Consider the following 25,571-nt stretch of genomic DNA (forward strand, 5'->3'; position numbering starts at 1 on the left):
CAACATATAATGTGGCCAAACTGTCACGCATTCCTGTAACAAGTCTAACAAGTAACCGAAAAAAACTAATCCTATAACTGAAATTTTAGAGGAATTTCCCTGATACCCTTTTAATATGGGAATACACCCTTATATGTTTTACTGGGAGTGGTTCTTTTGTTTGTTTTGTTTGTTATTCTTTTCTTTTTGGGTGTGAAGGGGGATGGGGGTTTGATGACTATGGATACTCTTTTAACAGTAGGATGTCTCTCCTTTTAATAATGATTTACATCCCTACAGACTCTGGGAACAGCACAAACTCCTGCTCTAAAGCTTCCTCTAATACAGTGAAACATTGAGGGGAGAGTAAGATATTGAGGGTAAAATAAAACATTACAGGTTCATTTCAGGTCTGGTAAACTTTGCTAGAAGCAGTGACTGAGATTATGTGACATGCCTGAACAAGACAAGACTTTGTGATCTGACCACAATGAAACATGATGAGACTTGCCCCTGGCTTCTTCTGTGCTTCCATTACAGAGGAATATCCTGCCAGTGCATGAGATCATATGTCTAAAATCACACTCGTAATAGTGAGGGGTGATGTGGGTGGTGAACAGACAGAAGAGGAAAAGAGAAAACAATAAGAGAGAAAACAAAATTCTTTCTTTAATACCAACATGGACTCTCTTCCATATTCTGACATTTTCATTAAATACAAAACAGCACATTGTTTAGACCCTCTGAGTCACAAAACTGAAAAATAACTTCAAAATACAGTTACAAAATACAACTTTGTACCAAACAACAGGTTAAGTGACTTCACTATGAAATGCAGAACAGCATTCAACAAACTGTTTGAGCAATTAATTAACAGACTACAGCATCACATGTTGTTAAAGCTATTATTTCTGTGTGAAATGAATTATGCAATCCTTTTAAAAGCTATGTAATTCCTCAATATGTTAACTGTAAAATAGAAATTGTCACATTTACAAGCAGTCCTACCATTATCAACATCAGAATCATGAGGGCAGAACAAGATGGTGCAGGTAAGAATCGAAATGATATCAAGTGTAAAGAGCGTGAAGTAACTGAACATTTACTTAGAGGATAACGAGGAAAATGTAGATTTAATTTGAAACAGAGACAGATACTTACTGGAAATGTGAATGAGTGCTTTATGTTACAGTAGTAGGTCTTGATGTGCATGTATGGCTTATTCCTGTACAGTTGACTTGAGCCAGAATTTGTGTAAATGCATAGGACCGTATCTGCATGTTTGTGTGCTTTGGTATAAAAACAAAAATGCATTCTTTTGAACAATTTAGGTTGCTCAGCCTAAGTCTGAATCCTCATGTGATCCCTTATGTTAACTCTGCTGTCATAAAATGTATTAAACTGTATTAAACTGTATTAAACTGTATTCCTAATGAAGTCTAAAAATGTTTAGTAGCTCAAGTCTTCGAGTGAAGCGAAGTGAAGTGAATCACCAAGTCCACTCTCTACAACAGTGTGTGTGTGTGATGAGGACATAAGAATGAGAACATCCTCATGGTCCATGTGTGGGAGAGGACAGAAGACAATGGAGGAACAATGGGAGTACAGTTACAGTACAGAGTTATGATAATGTATGGGAGTAAATAATCATAATGCAGTATAAATGAATACACACAGTTTGCATGTCAGTGTAAGCTTCTGATAGTTGAATAGAATATCTCTGAGGCTTCATCTGTTCCTTGTTCAACCTAAACATAAAAAAGACAGGAATATTGAAAAAATATGAGAAAAATACATTTTAGAATTCATCTAAGATATATTTATTCTGCTGAGAACCTTATACATTAATTTTCTTCCTCTAACATCACATTTCTAGAGTGATACTGGGATGAAGCCCTCACTAAGTGCAGGGAATTCCCAGTCATGACCCTGGACCTAAACGAACAACCTGCAGTCTACTGAACCATTTGACTGTTGTTTATTAAAGGATGTGATCAATTTTAGGCATTACTGTACATATTACCAAAACACACAGATCTTACCATTTGAGGTATGTTCTGAGTTGAAGCTTGAACCACACAATAATTCAGCTCCTCAGTGTGTTCTATATAAATATGAAAACAGGAAGTGTCAGTAAGTATGTGTTATGCTTTGTACCCATAATAATTTCACCTGACCCAATGGAAGTTTGAGTGGTCACTGCTCAATTCTTACCTTCAGATCGCCTCTTCCTCTTCATCCTCCATATCCAAAATGCCAGTATTAGTAAAGTCAATATAAGCAATGTGAGAGATATTGTCCATATAAGCGGTTTTCCTGGAGGATCTTCAGCTAAAAAGGGAAAAAACAACAGCAGTGAAATCTGTATGTTCTCAGTTCCTGTCATTTACCAGACTGTATTTATTTTCCCTTTGTTGTGGGTCAAAAATAAAGCATGGAAAGGAATGGAATCAAGGTCTCTGTAATTTTGAGTTAAAATGTTTCTAAAATTCTCTGGTAACAACACACTCTTTTTTAAACAACAAGTCAAAAATGAAGATCTTACCAAAATACTGTCAAGTGTGCAACGGGGCTGAGTAATGTTACATTGTATTGTTCATGTGTTAACTGGGTTAGCAGCTACACAGTACACAGTGAACAAACGTGAAGATCTTACACAGACTAATGATAAACAATAAGGTCACATCTGACTTACCAGGGCTGTGAGGACATAGTTCTTTCTTGAGTCGTGCTGTCTGCTGACTGACTGGGTTAGCAGCTACACAGCTGTAGATGTTGTTGTCCTGATCTTCTATCTTCAGAGGAAGAGAGAGGGTGGTGCTGAGATCAGGGCTGCTGGTCTGGTTCAGTATCTCTTTCCCTTTGTACCAGGACAGAGTCACATCTCTCCCATTCTCCACTGAACACTCCACTGAACACTTTGGACCAGATGATCCACTGACAGCTGCAGTCTGACGACTCTGCAGTTTGACTCTAATGTGAGGAGCAGGAACAGTAGCTGGTAGAAATAGAATATGCATTGATAATTAATGTAATGTGTGTTTAAATGATTATGTATAAACAAATCATGCATAAACAATTTTCATACATATCAACCATGCACAGTGTGTACCAGCTTGGACAGTACCATTGAATGTTTTTAACGGATTCATTAGTTTACAGTAAGAATTACTCTTTATTCCTTTACCCCATGATTACTTTACATGCCTTTTAGGAAGTGGGAACACTTTTCAGTTAAGGCAGAAACCCTGGCTACTTATTTAGGTAAAAATAAGATCATTTCTCTTCAGAGAGAGTACAGGAAATCAAAAGAGCACAACTGACTGCTCCTGAAGCAGCTCCCAAATGTTTGCATCTTTGTTAGGATGGAAAGAGAGAAAACACTGTCTTTTGCTTATTAATAAACTCTATGGGATATGCTTTCCATTCTTGCATTATCATAATTTTTCTTCCATTAATGTGCACACCTTTAATCAGACTTAGAATGAGGAAGTGCTGACCAGTCGATCAGGACAATGGGATCAGAGTCCAGAGCTGAAAAGAAACACGCTTCAGTCGATTTGCAAACCAGTTCAACTGCTGGTTAAGGATCCACGGGCGCCTGCAGCTGTACGGCTGTACGCACAGTCCATACCGAGAGATTCCCGATTTGTGAGCGCTCCACGTTAATCATTTATTAGTAAAAATGCTCCTCTTGTTTACCTGCCGAAACATCGCGGAGGGACAATGGACGCGTCCAAAAGAGAAGGCAATAATGCTTAGGAAACTGAACTGACCAATGAATTTGGGAAAATTTTAGTTCACAGTTTTACCTATGGCGAAACAACCTCATCTTCGACGGATGATCCGAGCACGCATTCAGCACTCTGCGCTCACAGAGGAAGCGACAACACGCCACAACGCATCAGGAAGTCATTCATTTCCACTGGTCGCTGGGCGACACGGCGCGACTAGTCGCCTAGTTCCTATGTTAGCATTCCCAACGTTGTCTTCGCGCATTTATAGCGGCGATTGCGAATGCTATTTGCGGTTCATGGTGAAACGGCAGTGTTTGAAGCAAGATCACACTATTTACAGGAAAATTAATTGCCTCCAAAATCTTATTTGTTTATGCATACATTGGGCGATATATTAATGGGTCTGCTTTCACGAAATAAACATACAACTCCATGATGAATATAGCAAAGACGGTGTAAATATAGCATATAAATAAATACAACATATATATTTATAATATTTATTAGTATATACTTTTTTAAATTTATGCATCTCCTGTCAGTACATTTGTAGCCCACTTCTTCAAAACTACGTTAGCAACGCACACAAGCTGGCTGCAAGCAACAGATAGGCGCCTGCAAGCGATAGCGATACAGGATACAGCTACTTGGCGACAAAAAGTCGCTGCAGGTGTGAGCGCAGGGTGAGGCGTCGAAGGACTTATTGACGCAGCACGATTAAAGACAGCAGACTCACTGAACTTGCCTTAATGTACATTCATCCTGACATGAAAACAGACAGTAAGGAAGTGCTCAAACAATTCGATACGATCGGGAGATGGAAAGTAAACTTCAGATAGGCAGGCCAGATTTAATTATACATGAATGCATGTCAGTGGCGTTTCTCACTCTGGGCTCGCTCTATTTGTGTGTGCGAGCGTGCGTGCGTACCCTAAGATGAAATCTTGCAGGCGCCCCCTATATGGCAAACTAACTCATTTATTTCACATGAGACAGTAGGAAGAGAAGCTGTAAGGTGTAATAAATTAAACAGAACAAACTCACCATAGACAGTGACACTGAAAGTCTTCTCTGAAAGTTTTCCACTGATGATTTGTACTCTATAAACTCCAGAGTCTGTGGTGCTGATGTTCCTGATGGTGAGAGATCCAGTCTGTCTGTCCAGCTGCAGTCTGTCTCTGAATCTATCACTGTAATCTGTTATAATCTCTCCTCTGACGACCTGACTCTGAGCTATTATTGTGTCTGGACCAACAGAGCCATGAAACCACTGTATCTGAACATCACTCTGTAGTCCAGTAAAACCAGTGTGTAGAGTAACAGTCTCTCCCTCTCTCACTGTCTTCTCCTCATCCACAGTAACTCCCAGCACATCTGTGAATTACAAACATGCATCTTTAATATTAGGCTTCAGACAATATAGTTTCATCACCTATAGCAATTGAATAAATAAACGAAACACTGAACTATAATCACAGTGTGCATGGTAAAAACAGATGGAGGAATAGCATTGTTTTAATGCTGTTATAGGACAAGCAAAAGTGGTAATATTCTTAATTAGGGAGACACTAGTGTTGCCCCGTATACAAAAACAATAGATGATGTTGGGACACAGAGGTATAAACATGGTGTGAGACTGTGATGGTGTACCATGTTCTGCTCTGTATTGGAGGCATGGAACAAAACAGGCATTTCATTCAAAGGGTGAAAATGTTTACATAAAGTGTTTTCACTTTACTCGTTTAGGATTAAAAGTGTTTTTTCATGTAACTATTAATAAAAATCTACACAGAGTCCATCTATGCCTGGAAACCATTTTTTCAGATCATTTTTCCACGCTCTGAAGCACCGCACTTGGCCGTCGCGTTGACAGTGAAAACTATCAATGACAATAAAAGTGACGACAAAAAAGATCTGGGGTTTTTTTGTTTGTTTGTTTGTTTAAACTATGTAAAAAATGTAATCAGTCCCATGGTTTTCTTTGAGAAGTTATGAAGTAATTATGAGGGGAAAAAATTACATCTCAACTGTTTAAGCTTTTCAGAATGCTTAAATGAGATTTGTTGAACACACGCATGCTGCGAAATCCAAGCGGGAGACAGACGAAAGAACTGACTTCTGTACAACAAATCAGACTGACAACTTACCGAGCGAAAGGAGAAAATATGTCCAAATGAGAGCATGTAGACGATATCCAATGAAAATATAGTTACGTCTCATCTTTAAAATGCGACATGATTGGGTTAATCACATTTTTGTATTGAATAACTGAAGTTAGCGCACCGCCATCAAGAGAAACCTGTTGAGACCGACTAATCTAAACCCCCCCATTTGAGGACACTGAAAAATACGTGCATGTCAGAAAGATGAAGAGGCACGTTAGCGTTTGAATGGACGCTGTCCAAAAGGGGCTGGATCTGAAAGTTGTTTTTGGTATCCCCACAGTTCTTTTATATTTTACTCTTCACGTCGAAAAGGGCTGGTGTCTTTTTCTCACTATAACTATAATAAACTAGACATTCAGGACAATTTTACAGTGAAAGAAAACGTGTTCTACCGGTTTTGCAGATTTCCATCAAATAGCAGTATTTCACTTCGCTTATTTCAATTAATTTCTTTTCACTTCCCTTTGATTTGCAGCAGTAATGTAGGTTTTTAATCAAAGAGTTGACAGCTGAAGTTTGTTTGTTTTTTACCAGTCCTACAATCAATATGATCCATTATGCTAAAGTAGCAGAAGGTGCAATTTAAAATCTGTTTACATTTAAGAGTTTAGTGAGGTAGGGGGTGCAATATCAGGTACCTCTGTGTGAGATGTCTTTGGATGGCAGGTTTATTGAAGGCTCCTCTGGATTGTCCTGAAATATTGTCACACAAGGGCAGGATCCATCCTCTAACTGGATGTCTTACAATGACCAAGCACAGGTTTGTACACCTCATAGACAAATGGCCCAGATTCAGAACATAGAAGACCTCAGGACAGACTGTGTATCTTCTGTCTAGTGTTACATTTTTTGGACGGAATCCATGCTCATGTTTGGACGCATTCCACACCCATTTTTTACTTGTTCCAGAAGAGCAGTCTACTGGTCTATAGGGACAATCCCAGTCAGGGGTTGCATATGCCAGTATCAGACACACATAATGTTGATCAGCGTCAGTCTGAAGACAGGAAATCTGAGCCGTTACAGCTGTTGCAAGACAAACAAGTAACATACAGCTATCTACATTTAAAAAGCTTGAATTGGTTGAAGCGACCGTATAATTAATTATTTTAGTCCCAATTTAACCTGGGAACTGTATAAGAGGGGTCTCAGACAGAGGGTATCAATTTGATCAGGTTTTCTGTTTGTCTGTGAGATGATCTTCCCCATAAACCACACACATACAGACTCATCTGTCATAAACATGCCTTTACTGCTTCATTTCCATTCACAGAAACCACATACACTGTACACATGCCACAGTGTACTGACCTAAATTTAAATAGAACACCCACAGGTACCAGGCTGTCTCTGCAGAGTTACATGTGTAGACTTTACACTGAGTGGTCTTAGCACTCTGACTTTGTCTGCCACTTTTTAAGTTGTATTGTTGTTTAGTTTGAGAGCCTTCATCTGTCCCCCTGAAACATGCATCTCTCTCTGTCTCTGTGTCTCTCTCGCTCTTTCTCTGTCTTTCACATATGCACACACACACACACACACACACACACACACACGTGAGCGCACAAACAAAAGTCAGATCACAACAGGTCAGACAGATCTCCAGAAAATGTCTCCTTCGCCCACAAACAGTTCCCCTCACACTTAATTATAATCAGTGGAGCTGTTCAGTCTTCTGTCACAGTCACTAGCACAAAGAAGAACAAAGAATAAAAAGAAACAGAAACAGAAGCTGTGAAACTGCTGACACGTGTCAAATTTAAGGGAACGCTGAATAACATCAGTGTTGTTCATCACGTAATTTCCACTGATAATGTTAGTCTTTTATATCAGACCAATCACATACACTGTCTGCAAATGAGGCTAAAATGTAATGGTGTGACCTCTGGTCTAGAATTACACAGACAAATCCAGGGCTTTAGTGCTTTCAGTTTTTAACTGCTCATTTTTAATTCTAAACTGCACAAACCTGGAGGGCTAAATTCTTTACTAGTGACATTCTAGACTTAAGAGTTTTTCAAACACATGCTACTAATTTTTTAAATACAGTTTTGTCAGTAAAACAAAGAACCAGCTCCGTTACATGTTGAAAGATATGTGTTAATATCATGCAAATGCAATACAAGGCAATGGCCTCCCCTCTATACAACATCAGATTATTAAAAAAACACTGATGAAGAGATGTAGCTGAAATGCTATGATGAGCCGGGTAGATTATTACAGATTATTACTCAAACCTTCAACTGCTAATGTTTGAGACAATTCAGATCATCAGTAAGTGGTGGATCTGTCTGCCAGTCACAGGTCTCATTAGTGATGCCAGTCACCTCCAGTCTAAACAGTTCTCATCAGTGATGTTCAAGTTGTCATGAAACCACATAACCCATATGCACATGCACATGCACATCAGATAAATTGAAAACAGAACAATGAACTTTGCTTTATTTATAGCTGGAGACTTTTTATTTCCATACCAAGATATTTCCACTTTGGATTGCACTTTGCAAGTGAAGTCCACCCCCCCCCCCCCTCACCCCCCACCCCCCCATACGCCTGACCACATCCTGTTAAACAGAAAGACAGAGACAGATACAGAGACCACTGTGAACACATCAACGTCAGTGAATTCTCACATTCTGGATTCACAGAGTGTGAATAAAGTGCATTGTCTCAGCTGTGTCCATACAGAGGAGGAGGTAGGGCATAGTTAGGGTTAGGGTTAGGTTTAGGGTTGGTAAATTATGAAAAGTAATTTTGAGGACAGGAATGATTCTGTATCACTGGCCCTCCTCTCCATTTTTCTCCCTGTTTCTTTCTCTCCCACTGTCTCAAACGGCCTTCTCTGATTTTTAATCTCCTAATTTCAAAGGTTCATCTTGGAGCAGGTCTGTTACACATGAACCCGAGGTTCTGAGTCCCCAACTGGTTCCAGCTGTTTTCATCTCCCATATTATGGTTGTCAAAATCTAACTGAACTTTGCTCTTCACCATAACAGATACTGTTTTGGTTAAACAACTCACTGTCCTATGTCTACACAGCAAATTAGATATTATATGAGAACATAAACATATGGCAGAACTTGTCGTAAAAATAAGGACATGACGTCAGCCTCATACACCAGACAGACCACATCATACACCATTATAGTTATAGAGTGATCACCCATTTGTATTTTTCTCACACCTTTCCATCTCCTCATTTTAACTGTAGGACACATCAGTATGACAATATATGACCATAATGAGATGAAGTGATGTGAGAAAGATGAATATGCATACTGTATTTTATTTCCCTCTGACAGGTGAGACGCACAACTGGAAAGAACCCAGCATAATGGGGAAGTCCCACTGGCTGGTCAAAGGTCATTCAGTTATAAAATAATTGCTGTTATATAAATATCATGTTTCCTGCAGCCTCACAAACACCTGCTGTTTTTTTTTTTCTCCACCCTCATCGTGAGCCTTCTCAGGTCCTCTCATTTCATGTCCAGATTTTAATACAGTTTACTAATTTTGCTTTTCTTTATGTAATTTTCAGTGACGCTGATGCACTGCATTATGATTCCTTCAGGACATGGTTATGTTTTGATGTTTATGGATAATAGTTGACTGAACACACCTGGCCTGCACTCCTTGTCACCACTGTTTCATAAACATGAGAAAGACTGGAGGGTTTATTAAGGTTTTAACGGCTTTTCTAACTTTCATATCAACAGTCAGGTGCTCCAAATCCCCTGTGGTTACACCCAATAATGTCCCCATAAGCTATTTATTACCTTTGAAATCTTGGATAAACACCATCAGTGACATGCCTAACTGTATCATCTGTAATGACTAGGAGTTTCCCTCCATTTCTTATGTACATACATGACTCACACGTAACTGGAATGGTTTAGGCCACAGTTTTGTCTTCAAAAATTACAAACTATGATCTTTGCAGTAGAATCTGTGTATGGTTCACAGGGAGTGCACTACATGCAGCTTACTGTGGGTGTAACTGAATTCTCATTCATATCTGTGATCTCGTACATCATCCAAGTTTTTCACGTATTATTCATTAATTGCTAAACAAGACATAGCCTGGAGGGAAGACACAACGGTGATAATATCAAACATCAAAGTCCATGTATATCAACAAAAGTAAACATTTCTTTCAATAAGGCCCCACAGTCTTCATCAGTAGTACCAGTTCTCGTAGTCAAGTTGAGGCTTTGTCATTTTCTCACACTCTCTCTGCCCACGTCACGTTATCACACTAGTTGCTAGCATGGCCCAGTTTGACACTTCTCACACCATGCCCAGGAAAGTCAATGTGGTTATGAAGTGGTTCACTATCAGTTGTATCTAGTTATGATTTGAACCAGTTTGGTGTAATCTCACCCCTTATCAGACCTCACGCGCATCCAGTAATCTGTGGTGGGCAGAGGTGGTGCAGCACTATTCTATCAAAAAGCTAGTACATTTCTATAACACAAGACAAGCCAAGACAAGACAAGTAACACAAAACAAGAGTTATCTGTAGAAATGTACTGGAGTAAAGATTAAATCATTTCTTTACAGACGGAGCTGAATGTAAAGTGAAAGTTGCAAGAATTGTTGATACTTGCTCAAAGTTCTAATCCTGAAATACACTATGTAAGTGCAGTAATGAAGCAGAAATGCCACATTTGAATTCTTACTTTCTGTAGACAGTTTTAGGGATAGTTTAAGGGATTTTCTCTCTTTAAATTCAGTTTATATGACACCTCTGCATCTGTGGTGAGTCAGTGTCTGGCTTGGGTCTCCCCACCATTCCATTCCTCTGAGATCAGAAGATGTTAAAACCCAGTCATTGTGCAGTGGTTTACACCATTTTCCATGACCCGGTGTGTAATACTGAACTCTCCTGGATAATTTACTCTCAGAAACTCCCACCCCTCCCCAACTGTGTGATTCACTAAATATTTAGACTGGTGAAGTTTAAATGCAACATACAGATATCTACCATATTGATGTACAGTTTGCTGTATCCTAACCAACTCTCTTGTTTCCATAGTTGAAACTGATGGTATGATAGTTTGATTGTTTGTGTAATTGTTTTTTTTTCCAGTTACTTCTTTATTGGTCCTTCTATAAACCTTTACTTCCTTACAGATGGTTCACTTCCTCACAGCCCAACGAAGACAGAATCATTTAACTGCACATGACATGACAATTCAGTCACACTCAAAGACAGTAAAACTGTCTCAAAAAAACGGTCAAATTTACTTCATTTAGCATTGGCATTGGCTTTTCACACGTCCTTCAGCTCTCTTCACAAAAAAACCCCAAAACACCAAAAAAACAAAGTGTGTTTCACTCTGCCGCTGAACCTGTAAGCCCCCCTCCCTGTTTCTGTTTGTTCCATCACTTCCTGTTTGACTGAGAGACTGAGACCCACTGCCAACGCCGAGGGTGAATACTCAACACACTTTACCGTCAGCTGTTAGAAACAGAGGCATACGCTATGCCTGTAAACGGTTCTCATCGATTGTTCTCTTTCTGTTTTTTCATCTGTTTCCAGAGAGCCAGCTGATAGCTGTGTTTACTGTATCTTAGCAACCACTTTCAGGTTTCTATATGTACATCCACCATCTGGCTAGTTGTTTTCTAACTCTTTTCTTTCAGAGTAGAACACAAATATGAGAGACAGGTGAAAAAAAAATGCATCAGTCTTGTGTTGTCCAACAGTTTCAGAGAAAAGGGAGGGGGGAAAGGGAGGGAAAAAGGGAGATAACAGTTATTTCTGTTCATTTGCAATTTACAATCACAGACACTCATTGGTAAGGGAGCCTGACATGCTAGCTGGGCTAGCCTGCTTACTTCTGGGTAAAGGTTGTGGCTATGAGGTTTGTGAGGTCATGTCAACAATGTCTAATATCCATGTTGCCCAACAACGCAGACAATTAGTTAACTCAGCACTGATAAAGTAGGCACTCTCATCGTGGTTTTGTGTCAACAGCTGTGATGGAGGGCCATTAGTCAACAGTCTGTTTTATGGAAGAACAGTTGATGGAACTGAAAAATCAAAGGTCTTGCCATCTAAAGACAAGGTGTGCATGGATGAGTCTGTGAAATGGTGGCTGAGTTAGGTTACTGCTTATCACAGCATAAAACAAAATAAGTTTCTGTGATATACTCTCATATCACATATCACAGGGACGCTTAATCAGAGATACTTTTTTCACAAAAACCCCACTGACCTTTGACCTTTTGGTACAATTAGTGGTCATATTGCCTCAATCACAAAAGAGATTCAGTTCTTTTTTTTCCGGAGATGATAGACCTGTTCTCTGTTGTTTAACACAGAGCCACCTGTTTAAATGTTGAGATACTGAGTCCTTGTCATGCTCTTTGTGCATGCTCTCTGACTGTGGTCAGAGTGAGTCAGGCCGCTGATGTTTTTCATCTCTGTGCATAGCCCCCCCTCCTTCAGTGCACCACACAAACAAAGCCCCCCACCACATGTCTCTGGCTTTGTCATTTTCTCACACGCTACTGCAGCTTATGTTCCACAGAAACTATAGCACATAAACCACATAGGCTTTATTTACACCCCCCTGTGTACGGCCTAAATAGGCCACTCACAGCTATCGACCCTGCCTCCTTAAACGCTTTGCATGTGAGGGTGCTGCAGTGGTCATATAACCGCATACATAGCACACTTTTTCCCTCTTGTTTTTCCACTCTTTCTTTTCCATTCTTCCACTCTGTCTATTTAGAATTTAGAAACAGACACGAAAGGGTGAAAAGATTTGACTTTATTACTACCAGAATTCAACATCTGTTACTTACACTGGGGTTTGAAATCACTGAAGGTGTTTGGTGTTTGTTGCAGTGGCATCTTACCCCTCCCACCCACCCACCCCCAGATCTGGCTCTTTCATCTGCTTTCCCTTTGTACATACAAACCACAAGCAAACTGTCTGGGCACATGCAACCATTACTGGAGCTAAATTCAGATGTCTGTGATTTTCATACAAAAGAGACAGGTCTGAACCACGAGAGTTTAGCACACATCTGATTTATCTCACAGAGTACTAGCACGAGGTATTTTTCATGCAAGTTTTTTTTTTTACATCACCACATATTCCGGGTCCACTTCACTTCTCAGAATACAACAGCACACATCCGCTTGACCTGTGGGGCAGATAGAAATCCAGTTCAGAATGACACCTCTGTGACCTCAACTTTTAAGTGACCTCAACTTTTAAGTGACAGCCAACCACAGTTACAGGTGAACTTTATCACTCTTTTATCAAGAATTGTGTTCACTCAACTCACAACTGTATCCATGGGGTCATTCACTGTCCACAAACCACACTGAAGATGAATCAGAGACCAGGTGTTCTTGAAACTAGTGTGAACAGTAGCTTTAAGGACTATACAGAATCTCTGTGGTGTGACAGCTATATCCATTTTAAACGTGGTATACACTAAGTAGCCTCTATGGGGATGTTTGTAAGAATGCTAACTGTTATTGGGACAAATTTTATGCACCAGGCCATGGCCAAAGAATAAAAAAAACTGAAGAGTTTTAGCTAAGAGTATTATTTACAAATACCTCCAAAAATGCATTTGTCATGTCCTGTCTTGTTTCTGGAGATGAACACACACACACGCGATCCTTATGTGCAGTGTTCTGTTGTGTTTTGAAAGATAGAATCTTTTATTGGTTTACAACATTCAGCTGAATTTCTTCCCATAAGCATACACAGCATACACATAAGCCTAAAGGCTTTCTTACTGTTCCACAAGGAGTTTGTGATTGGCTTTAGCATCATCTTATTATTTCATATCCATCTTTGTATTTCAGAGATATCATTCATGAATTTGTTATCAATTTACCTTCATGTTTTTACCTTAAATAAACTCTACAGATGAGGTTTTCATGTGACTGCTGATCTTAAGGATTCAAACATAAGCAAACATTTTTTAGCTTTAAGCCAAAATAGAAAAAATGTTTTGGGATAACAGACAAAATGGGTCAACTTTAATTTGTGTCATTTTTACAGAAATCCACAATAGGCAAAAATCGCGTTCTTATACCACCTCAGACAGTGTGGGAACAGAAACCAGGGATACTTGGTATTGTGCTCGTGATTTATGATCTCATGTGAAACTGGGTGATTCCATCAAAATCAGACTCCTATAGTTACAAGTCTGTGTTGAATCCATGTCTCCTGAGAGCTCATTACAAACCAGACACATCATGTTCTGTGGTGAGTCAGTCTGTCTCTGTTTTTGTGTCCTTTCATATTGTGCTTGTGCTAACCTTAACCCATGAATGAGTTCATTTAGACAGGTTCTGTTAATCCCTACAGAGTTTACATTGCTAACGTAGGCTTGTTTATTTATGAAATAATAAATGATATCAATCCAGTTCATATGTAGGTGTTCTTAATCGTGTCTGATTCTATTATTTTCATACTCAAAACAGTTTGGAGCTTAAGACTTTCAAATGCTTGTGTCATGTACTTTCAGTTACAGCCTTTTGTGGTTTAAGTCTCCTTATTACCCCATATCACGTTTCACTTCCTCATAGCATAACGACTTCATCTGTCTGGACAATGGGACTCCTATAAACCTCATGAATTATGATAAAACAGTCACAGACAATCGTTAATAATATGCATGAGGGAAGTGACGATGCGATCTCTTTCTAATTTAAAGCCGGTTTATCCAGAATTCAAATGCTATTATTTTTGTTCTGCCACTTAACCCCCCCCCCCCTCCCCCTCGCCCATGTTTGTTCCTTTTAACAGCCATTATAAAGGTTCATTCAGTCAGTGTGCATTGTGCAAATAACTGCCAGATGGAGTATGAGGCACCTGTATGGGTCAGCTGACTCAGATAGACGTGGTCTTTGTGTAGATTACACTGTGTGTTTATCACTGGGCCTCCTCCCCTCTCCTTTTAGTTACTCCATACTGGATTTTCCCTGTCTCTGTCTGTCTCTCTGTCTCTCTCTCTCTTGTTCCCAGGCAGTTATCGTAAGCAATCTGATAGCTGCTGAATTTACGGGAAATGGATTTTGATGAAATGTCAGACAGCTGATATCACTGAATCAGTGCCTTTTGTTCCTTATTTACTGGAGAGACTATAAAGCTGCCTTATGCTTTGCCATGGCAACCGCATACATGACGTAAACATCTTAGCCCCTGATTTTCTTCCACCAAACAACTGCTTTCAGATTCATAGCTGTCCATACACGAGTCTGTCTTTTTTCATTTCAGAGAGATCACAGTCATCTCTCTCACACTCACACATGAGGAAAAAAAAGGAGATTGTCTTATCTGTAGAGGAAGATCTGTAGAAGAGTTCTGATAATCTAATGGCAGAAGTCAAGCAATCCAGCTTTTTTATCTCTTTCCTCTCCAATCTGAGGGTCAAAGGAGTCTGTAAATGACAGACATTTGCACTGACAGTGTGAGCATCTATGGCTTTGTCATTGGTGGTCATTCTTAACAACAGTGACTATGGACAGCATATTATTTGCACAACCTTATGTATCATCGAGAGTGAAGTGCAGATCTTACGGTGTTTCTGTAATTCTGACAACTTTGCCAGAGCATAAAGTATGTAACCTCTATCACGGTATTTATCACGTTTTAAACTTTGAAATGGAACAATAGGTGTGGTAACTGAAGATAAAATGCGTGAAGACTTCTACAGTTACTTCAATACATAGAGGCAGGTAAAAGATATTCGGTGCATCCTAAAATACGAGTAAAGTATTTGACAACCAGTTTGAAAGTATACTTCTAGACAGGCAAACAAGACCACAGAGCATTTCATCTTCAGAAGAAACCACAAACGGTAGGAAAACGCAGATTAACAGACTGGCATACAGCGCCCCCAAACGGTCGCAGAGCTAAACATTCATTAATCAAATTACCCTGCTGCCGCTAAAATAAATCACAGTATTCTCTATCAACTGTGAGTACACATGCTGTTTATAAAAGAAGATAACTACACGTAAGATTACTACACTAATGTTTCGTAAAGTCACAAACTTTAGAATTCTACAAAACAAATCTCATAGCCTGAAGTTAGTTCTTCCTTACAATGGGTTCAGGAACGACAACAGTTTTCACTCTTTACAAACCGAAATAATCCGCAAAGGAGGGAGAGCATCTGAGTGACCGTACAGCGAGTTGAATCGGGGAGACAGCATAGAATAATATGCGCAATGTATAAAAAAAATTAAACCGCAAAAGGTCACTTTCAGATTTTAACTTACGTTCGAAGTGCGTCACTGTAAAAACTAACAAAGATCTCACTGAACTGTAGGTTCTCATCCTTTCTCTAAAGTTGCAAAGCCCAGAGATCCACCCTGTTGTCACCAGTTGGTGTCCGTTTAACAAATGCATTCGTAGAACGGAAGCATCTATCGCAGGATGGTCCGCTTTTTTCGATGTGTTGTAAACAAAACAGTGCGATTTTCGTACTTTTTGCGTCATGTCCTGCCTCCTGCACGCTCTACCCAGGTGCCACCCCTCTCCTAAACCAAACGGGGTATTTTGAGTATGTGTGAAAGCATATGACTCGGACTATCTGCTGCTGTGTCCTGCATGTGTGAAAGGGCAACTTCGAACATAAGCGCATATGTGACAACGGCTATAGTTTAACAGAGCCCCTTACAGTTAAATACAACAATGACGCTTAAATCCCCAATAGATGGCGACATAGTGCAAATTATGGTACTGGTAACGTCTCATACCATGGAATATATTAAAACAGTTCTTTAAGATCAGTGAGCAGTTTGTTGCAAACATAATTTTCCTTCCTTTGACAATTCTGAGACTCGTCATAAAATTCAGACCCAGGACAGTTCTCTCTGGCTCTTCTTCACATCTGTTGCATTACTTCATAATGTCATCTTATTATTTCACCTATCATAGTTTCGCTAAGACTGTGCGTTAGACCATCCGGTATTTTCCAAAAACATATATAGGCTGATACGTACATGACCTCTAAATTAATATACATCCTAAGGATTTACTTGTTCAAAACTGCAACAAATCAAACGAAGAATCATAGTGAATGACAAGAAATTCCTAAACTTTTTCTTTTCAACTAACTTACTTGATTGTATCAGTTCTCTTTGTTTATTTAAACAACAGATCAATTTATATTGCTGAGCTGAAGAGTGCCTTCTTGTCTCACGGTTGTGAAACGTTTAAATATCGCTAAGCTTTAAGCATTGATGTAAACAACACCTCCTGCTGACAAAATCACAAATCCAAAGTGGGGCTTTCATTCATTACGTTTAATTCAATGAACTCAAATACCGTGTTAAAAAATAATCACAGGTCAATGCAGAAGGTGTATCAACAAACAAACAATTTAAAAAGTTTCAGTAAGATGACGTAAGAAGGGCCTGTGACACAGAAGGGGGCTAAGACCCAGCACTAAGATTTCTATACTTTTCCCTGAGGTGGAATAATTACTGTACTATAGATATCAATTTATGAAACTATCAGGACCTTTAAGGTCCCTTAAGGGGTTAGGACGAGTAATATAAAACAGGTTGTCAATTAAATGACCGCAAACATTTACCTCATGCAAAAGGAGAGAAGTAACACACATTCGTCATAATTGTTATAGTTTATCACAGAACTCGTATTTAATTTTATAACCAAAGGATTCATAATTAGAAAAGTATTTATCACTTTTCGATCAAGCAATCAATCATGAGTTATTTCTACAGTCTTAGATTTAAATATAGTTTAACTTGTCATGTGATAGGATGTATGATAGAATGTATCCAACCCAAACAAGTAAAATCCTAAACAATAAATGAAAACATAATGAGAACAAAACACAGATTCTATCACGTACGTTCTATACGTCACATGCATTCTATCACAAGGCATAACTCTTTTAGGAGCAGCAATGTACTAATGCAGGAAACGTGATCATGATCAAACACATCCAGACAATGACAGTGTGTCCCTCTGTCTCCACACTGCCGTCATGTACATTCAGACACAACAGTGGAAACATCCTATGTTTGACCTCTTTTTCAACATAAAAATTTAAACACTGTAATTTATCATAAATTTGAAAAGAACCTTGTTACTGTAACACAACACTACAAATGTAATGTCTGTGATAATGATTTACTGCCTCTGAGAGCAGAAGAGTGACAGCTGGGTGCTGTCCATGGTCCTGGATTCATAGATATACATTGGGGGGGGGGGAAACATTGACACAAGTTAGACAGCAAATCTAGAGAAGTATTGTACATGTCAAAGCAGGTCCACGTCTAACCTTCAGCTTTTTTTACATGGTCTTGCCTGATCCCAAATCTTACACTGTCCTCATGTGTCATTTTTTTAGTGTTTCTCTAATAAGTGAAATCATTAAATGCTGGTTAAATCGGGAGGAAGTGAAGTTCATATCGGTACGGGACTGTCTGAGGACATGAATATGCATCAGGAGTATCTGCCTGTGAGACATCAACTGTGTAACAACGGACATATTGTTGATGTACATTATAATCGAACTGAACAAAAGGCTGATGTGACAGGCAACTCAGGTCATATAAATACATTACTAAGATCTGTGTCTGGATCGATAAAGCTATAAATGCTTTAATGATCTATTTTATTATCCCATAAAAAATTCTAACAGAATAAAATTTGATTAGAAGTGTGACTAAAGTAAATATGGGCTTGTGTTGGCCACAGTGCTGATAACTCTCTGTTCTCAAAAATTTGATCGAGTGTTACTAGCTGTATTCCCACCCTTAATCACTGAAATCTAATAGGTTGACTAATTAATAATGCTGTGAAGAACAGTGGTGAGAACGAAAATCTGCTTTTGTGAATATAGATCTGAGGCGATTATAAAAACCAGTGAGTTGAAGAAAGGACACTCAAAGGGGACCGAAAGAAACATTAAAAAAAAGACACGAAACCCAAAAGCCGACCACTTTTTTTGAAAGACGGCGATTTATTTTTTTCCCGTGCACTTGGACTTGGACGTGTACCTCCCCTTTTGTTTGTGTCAAATAATTTATGACTAACATGTTATGAATTTTTGTGAGTTCTATTTAAAAAAAAAAAAAGATAGCTCGTACAGCAGGGTGAACATACTTGTAATATTTCGTTTCCTACGATGCTTGTCTGCAATGTCATAGTCTCAACCGACGTAAAAAGAACGTATCCTGCATCATATGTTTAGAGTCTCTGAGTATTGTTCGGTTTATATTGAGAAGTAACTGAAGTTCACTATCCAGTTTTCAAGTAATTTCGGAATACTTTGTTTTATTGACATTAACACTAGTTTTTATGACCTGGGTTGTCTAACCAGTTTTTAAAGTACACTGAGACATCGAAGACAGGTCATTTGATGGCGAACCGCCCATGAGTATGTTCTCGAAGGTCCGGACTTGAGGACATCCCACTGAACTTTGCTTTGAGTGCTGTCTTGACTCTCCCGGAGGAGAAGCCTGACGAGACTACTGCAACTGACTAGAAACATGGGCCGTGCACATGAACTGAAACGAATCACTGGCATTTCTTAACGTTTTTATTTAATAGTAGAGTTATATTCAATAACAGTTTCATATTTAACTGTGTTTATGTTGATATGTATTTTAAATGTTAATGCAATTGTTCAGAATTTAGATGACGCAACCAAGTAGGAGCGAAGCTTCTTTTGTTTGTTTGTTTTATTTCCTCCATTCATATTTATTGTACTTTATCCAATGATTTATTCTCGCACAATATATTTTTTTCTCCTTTTTCATAATCCTCTTGTGGTTTTGTGTGTCACTGCTCCAGTAGTTGACTGGTCTAACACAATGCCATTTGGAGAGGCACTATAAAGATCAGCTTGCTATGGTGTTTTGGGAGTCCAGCAGCTATTACCTCAGGTTGTCACCAGAGGGCGATATAGTCTTTTTGTCTTCATATTATGTGTTAGCTCTCTCTAGTTTGCACATGCACGAATTAGTTATGGGTTACAGCTGTCTCGTGGTAAGTAGCTAAGTCCTGTATATCCACATCTTTTTTTCTTTTCTTTTTTTGGGGGGGGGTCTGAGTTCAATCCGTCAGAGTCTTTTCCTGCTAAAACCTGCTCCATTATCAAGTGATCATTACAAAGACTGGACTCAGTGTAGTAAAGAATGAGGGCGTGTCAGGGTGCGTGTGTGTGTGTGTGTGTGTGTGTGTTTCAGCGTGAATGAGAGATTCATGCTACACTAAAAGGCCCATCCACCCACTAACCATCACTCACACCCTCTTTGCTCATCCACAACACAATTTTGCAAACACGGAAAAACTCGATGCGTACGCATGTACACAAGCTGGTCCACACTGACTATACCGCCAACAAAACGTTAACACAAAGGCTTTATTCAAATGCTTAGGTTCTCAAAATTCTAAAAGACCACTGACATGCATTAAAAACCTTTTTTTTTATTAAGAACATCACCACATATAGTTAGTGAAGCACGACAGCTAAAGTGGGTTAATGCAAATAAAGTTCCCATTTGCTTTGTCACGCCATGCCTTGTGACAGGAAAAGTGTGTTGAAACAAGCCTGAGGAATACGACCGGTCCGATTTCTTTCAATATTGTTCGGCAGAGAAATGATGTTAGATGTTAACTGTCGAATAGCAATGGTCTCATTGTTTCTTCTGTGCAACAGCCACATGCAATGTCTGATGCTGGCACAAACAGAGAAAAGAGAATCAAACAGAAGGATTTAATTATTTCTAATCATCCAAAATGCAAAATGTTATGCAAATGTATCTGAGAGTCTAACATATGAGACGCCAAGGTAACAAGGGCTGAAATCATTGGCCAGTTATTTGTCAGTCATTTAACGTTTTATGTGTATGATGTTTTAATATGATTGCTGTGCCTGAAATAAATGCGTGTATGGTCTTAACTCTCTATAACAATAACATATCTTCTTCCCTCACATTCTCATTCTCTGTGCCTGTCCAGATATGCTCTGTTGTTGGGTTGGTATTATAAAGGAAAAAAATCTCACTGAAGTCTCTGAATGATTTAGACTTAGAAAACTTTAATGTCCCCCAAGAGGTAATTTGTGGTCCAGCACATAACATATAAACACATTAAAAACGCATTAAATAAACAGAACAAACAATAATCCAAATCATCTTTAGCATCCACCACAGGCAGATGTGAGAGTTCCACAAGTCTGTTTTTTATTTTATTTTTTTTTTATCATTTATACAGACTTAAAATGTGACAATTCATTTTACCAGGTTATGCATCCCTCCCTAATGTAGTGCAGTGTTAAGTTTGCAGCAGGGTGTGAGAACATGCCAAAGAGTACTACTGGTCTGATGAGTTTCATTAAGTCTACAAAATAAAACGTGACTGACCTATCATGTGTATCTATAACAAGCCTAACAAGTTAGCTCCTCAGCTTGTAAAATCAAATCTTATAACGGAAATTCTAGGGGGGGGGGGGGGGGGATTTCCATTTCCCAGATACCCTTTTACTGGGAGGTGGGTTCTCTTATCTTTTTTTTGGGGGGGGGGGGGGGGGGGTGCTGGCAGCAAGTGGTAGTGATGCCACTTCCTTAATAATTATTTATATCTCTGCTGTCTCTGGGAACAGCACAAATTCCTGCTCTAACGTTTCTTCTAACACAGTGAAACACAGAAACAAAAGATCACCTGAAATCTTTACGACTTGCTATGCCCTCACAGTGTTCATCCTGTAAACGCCAGGTCATTAAACATGCAGTGTCATCTACTCTACAGGTTCAGTTCAGGTCTGGTAAACGGCCAGAAGCAGTGACTAAGATTGTGTGACGCGCTTCAACCACACAGAGGATTTTCTCTTTCTATCTTAAAAGACTTTGTGGTGTGGTGAAATTATGAAGACACTTGATGAAACTTGCCCCTGTCTTCTTCCTCTGCCATTCCATTCCCATCGATAAAAAGGATCAAATCTCTAAAATCAAACTCTTAATATTGAAGGGTGAGAGACAGAGGTGGGAGGCAGACCATAATAAGAACCTCTTCTTTCATCAGTAGTAACATGGACTCTCTTCCATACTCTGACATTTTTCATTACATACTACACAGAACAGTATACAGCTTCTGAATCACAAAATTGCAACAGCACTTCAAAATTCAGTTATAAAATACAAAATACCTCAAATAATTTTACAATGAATTGCGTAAGAGTATGTATCAAACCATTTGAACAATGAATAGAGTATAGCATCACATGTCGTTAAAACTATTATTACTGGGTGTAAAATAAATGCGGTAATACTTGTATTGAAAACTACTTGAATGCTCAACATGTTAACTCTAGAACGGAAACGGTCAGGTTTACAAACAGTACTACCATTATCAACAACAAAAACGTGAAGCAGAACGAGATGGGACAGGTAAAAAAAAACTAAATAATAAATCGAAAATTAAATTTAATTTGAAACAACACAGATAAGAGATGTGAAATGCGAATGAGTGTTTTAGGTTACGGTAGTAGAGGTCAGTGTGTATTTATGTCTTATACCAGTACGGTTGATTTGACCTAGAGTTTGTGTCAACACACAGGACCATATCTGCATATTTTTGTGCTCGGATACATAAAAGGAAAGCACTTGCAAACGACGTACATTTGAAGAGGCCGCAGACGAGGACTCATCTGGATTGTTCTTCTGTCTGAATCTTCATGTCATCTCTTATAACACACTCTGCCGTCATAAAAACTGTATTAAACTCCTTAATAAACTCTAAAAATGCTTTGTGGCTCAAGTCTAATATTGAGGTGAACCACTGGGTCCTCTCCCTATAGCAGTGAGCATGTGTGGGAGGACATAAGAGGAGTAAGAACATGTGCTGTGTCCGAAATCACTCACTACTCCTACTCACTGCTCCCTACTCCCTACTCAGTACATAGTGTTTGGTACATGAAACACTCACTAGGGGGATACGGGCAGACAGCTGTTGATACGTTTCAGACACTATTTGGAAGTTGCGCTGCTACACAATTATGCGCCGGATATTTGTAACGTTTTATCTCTGTCGCGAAAACAAACGCCAGAACATCTGCATCTGATAGGTCTGTGAAGACTCGCCTGATTTCACGAGACAGGCCGCAATGCATGATGGTCGGAGTCAATCGATGTAGGTTATGTCAGCCGTACCCTGTTGTTCACGATGCATTCTGGGATACTTTGAGTGCACTATATAGGGTATAACAATTCTCAGTACACATTCAGACAGCACTACATAATGGCATACGCACTATATAGTGCACTACATAGTGAGCAGGGAGTGATTTCGGACACAGAGATGCTCATGGCTCATGTGTGTGAGAGAGGAGAGAAGAGAATGGAGGACCAATGTGAGGATATTTGAAAGAGTTATGATGTAATGTATGGGAGTAAATGATGTGGGATCTATTTTGCTATATGGATAATACTGATTAAATGAATACACACAGTTTGCATTTCAGTGTCAGCTTCTGACAGTTGAATAGAATTTTTCTGAGACTTCATCTGTTCCTTGTTCAGCCTAAACATGAAAAAAGACAGGAATATTGAAAAAATATGCGAAAAATACACTCATATTTCATCTTGGATACATTTATTTTGCTAAGCACCTTACATATTGATTTCTCTCTCCAAACATCACATTTCTAGAATGATGTTGGGATTAAGCACGTTACAAAGTGAACAGGGAATTCCAAGACACAACCCTGGACCTAAACCTACCACTTCCCGTCTGTTGTGCCATTTGATGGTTGTTTTGTAAACGACACGATTAATTCTGGGCATCATTGTACATATTGCCAAAACACACCGATCTTACCGTTTGTTGCATGTTCTGAAGCATGAACCGTACGATAATTCAGCTCTGCAGTTAGTTCTATATGAATAAGAAAACAGGAAGTGTTAGTAAGTATGTGCTCAGTGATTTGTTATCGTGATAATTTCACCCTGACCATTAAAAGTGAAACTTGAGTAGTCGTTGCTCAATACTTACCTTCAGATCGCCTCTTCCTCTTCATCCTCCATATGATAAGTGCCAGTATTAGTAAAGCCAGTATAAACACTGCCAAAAGTATTGGCCATATAAGAAATTCTAAAAAAAAAAAAAAAAGAAAAGAAAAGAAAAGAAAAAACTAAATTAAAATCTGTACATCCACAGTTCTTATCATTCCCCAGGTTCTATTATTAGTTTTCCCTTTGCCGTGGGTCAAAAATAAACTACTGAAAGGAATTGGGATCAAGATCTCTGTAATTTTGGGTTTGAGAGAAACTGTTTCTCCAGTTCTCTGGTAACTACACACTCTGTTTTAAAGCACAGCAAATAACCAGTCACCCAAAATACTGTCAAATGCGTAACGCTCATCACTCACTATCTAAGCCGCTTATCCTGATTAGGGTCGCAGGGGGGTGCCGGAGCCCATCCCAGCACTCACAGGGCGAAAGGCGGGGAAACACCCCGGACAGGTCGCCAGTCCATCGCAGAGCAGACACACACCGACAAACACACTCAAACACACATTCATGCCTAGGGGCAATTTAGTGTCTCCAATTCACCTCCCGGAGGAAACCCACACAGACACGGGGAGAACATGCAAACTCCACACAGAAAGGACCCTGGCCGCCCGGCCGGGAATCGAACCCGAGACCTGGCTGTGAGGCAACAGCGCTACCCACTGTGCTACCGTGCCGCCCCTAAAAAAAGTGTAACAGAACTGAGTAATGCTGAATTGTGTTGTCCGGATGTTAACTGACTTAGCAGCTACACAGTACACAGCAAACGGACATGAAGATTTTACCCAGAATATTTACATATGTCATATTTCACATACCAGAGTTGGGAGAACATAGTTCTTCATTGAGTTGTGCTGTGTTGTTACTGAATGGGTTAGCAGCTACACAGCTGTAGGTGTTGTTGTTCTGATCTTCTATCTTCAGAGGGAGAGAGAGGATGGTGTTGAGATCAGGGCTGCTGGTCTGGTCCAGTATCGTTTCCTCTTTGCACCAGGATAGGGTCACATCTCTCCCATTCTCCACTGAACACACCACTGAACACTCTGAACCAGATGGTCCACCCCCCACTGAACGCCTCTGCTGGACTTTGATCTGAGGAGCAGGAACAGTGCCTGGAAGAAAGAATGTGAAAACAACATTGATAATTATACACGGTGTGTTTTAAAAATCATCTTGATTACATGTAGAACGATGAATGAACAGAGGACAGAGTCACATCTCTCCTATTCTCCACTGAACACTCCACTGAACACTCTAGACCAGATGAACCACTGACAGCTGAACGACTCTGCAGTCTGACTCTAATTTGAGGAGCAGGAATAGTCGCTGGTTGAAATGATGTACAATTTACATTGATAATTAATGTACTGTGTGTTTAAGTGATTATGTACAAGCAAATCATGTATAAACATTTTTCATACATATCAACCATGCACAGTGAATACCAGCTTGGGCAGTACCACTGAATCTTTTTAACAGATTCGTTAGTTTACAATAAAAATTACTCTTAAATCATTTATCCTATAATCACTTTATATGCCTTTTAGGAAGTGGAAACACATTTCTATTAAGGCTGAACCCCCGGCTACTTAATTAGATAAAAATAAGATCATTTTCTCTTTAGACAGTTTGTCTCATTTTCAGATGGAGAGAAGAAAAGTC

At 39.3% G+C, this 25,571-nt stretch overlaps 1 protein-coding gene across 1 annotated transcript; it reads right to left on the reverse strand.

The window, feature by feature from the left end:
* Window positions 1–265: 265 nt before the first annotated feature.
* On the reverse strand, window positions 266–23,917 carry LOC115823804 (hepatocyte cell adhesion molecule-like). The gene is made up of 4 exons (XM_030787829.1): window positions 23,893–23,917; window positions 4,761–5,090; window positions 2,675–2,977; window positions 266–318 (listed from the first exon to the last, which is right to left on the reverse strand). Exons 1-4 carry the CDS (start codon window positions 23,915–23,917, stop codon window positions 266–268), a joined length of 711 nt encoding a protein of 236 aa, XP_030643689.1.
* Window positions 23,918–25,571: the final 1,654 nt, after the last annotated feature.

Source organism: Chanos chanos, chromosome 11, assembly GCF_902362185.1.
Source record: "Chanos chanos chromosome 11, fChaCha1.1, whole genome shotgun sequence".
In the NCBI taxonomy this organism is placed as follows: domain Eukaryota; kingdom Metazoa; phylum Chordata; class Actinopteri; order Gonorynchiformes; family Chanidae; genus Chanos; species Chanos chanos.

What these genes read in the sequence shown, in the direction of transcription:
- LOC115823804 (XM_030787829.1), bottom strand. Translation starts at nt 23,917, where the DNA reads ATGAAGAGGAAGAGGCGATCTGAAG. An exon ending in GAGGAAGAGGCGATCTGAAG is followed by an intron (nt 5,091 to 23,892) that starts GTAAGTATTGAG and finishes TGTAATTCACAG; the next exon opens with ATGTGCTGGGAGTTACTGTG. An exon ending in TTTCAGTGTCACTGTCTATG is followed by an intron (nt 2,978 to 4,760) that starts GTGAGTTTGTTC and finishes TATTTCTACCAG; the next exon opens with CTACTGTTCCTGCTCCTCAC.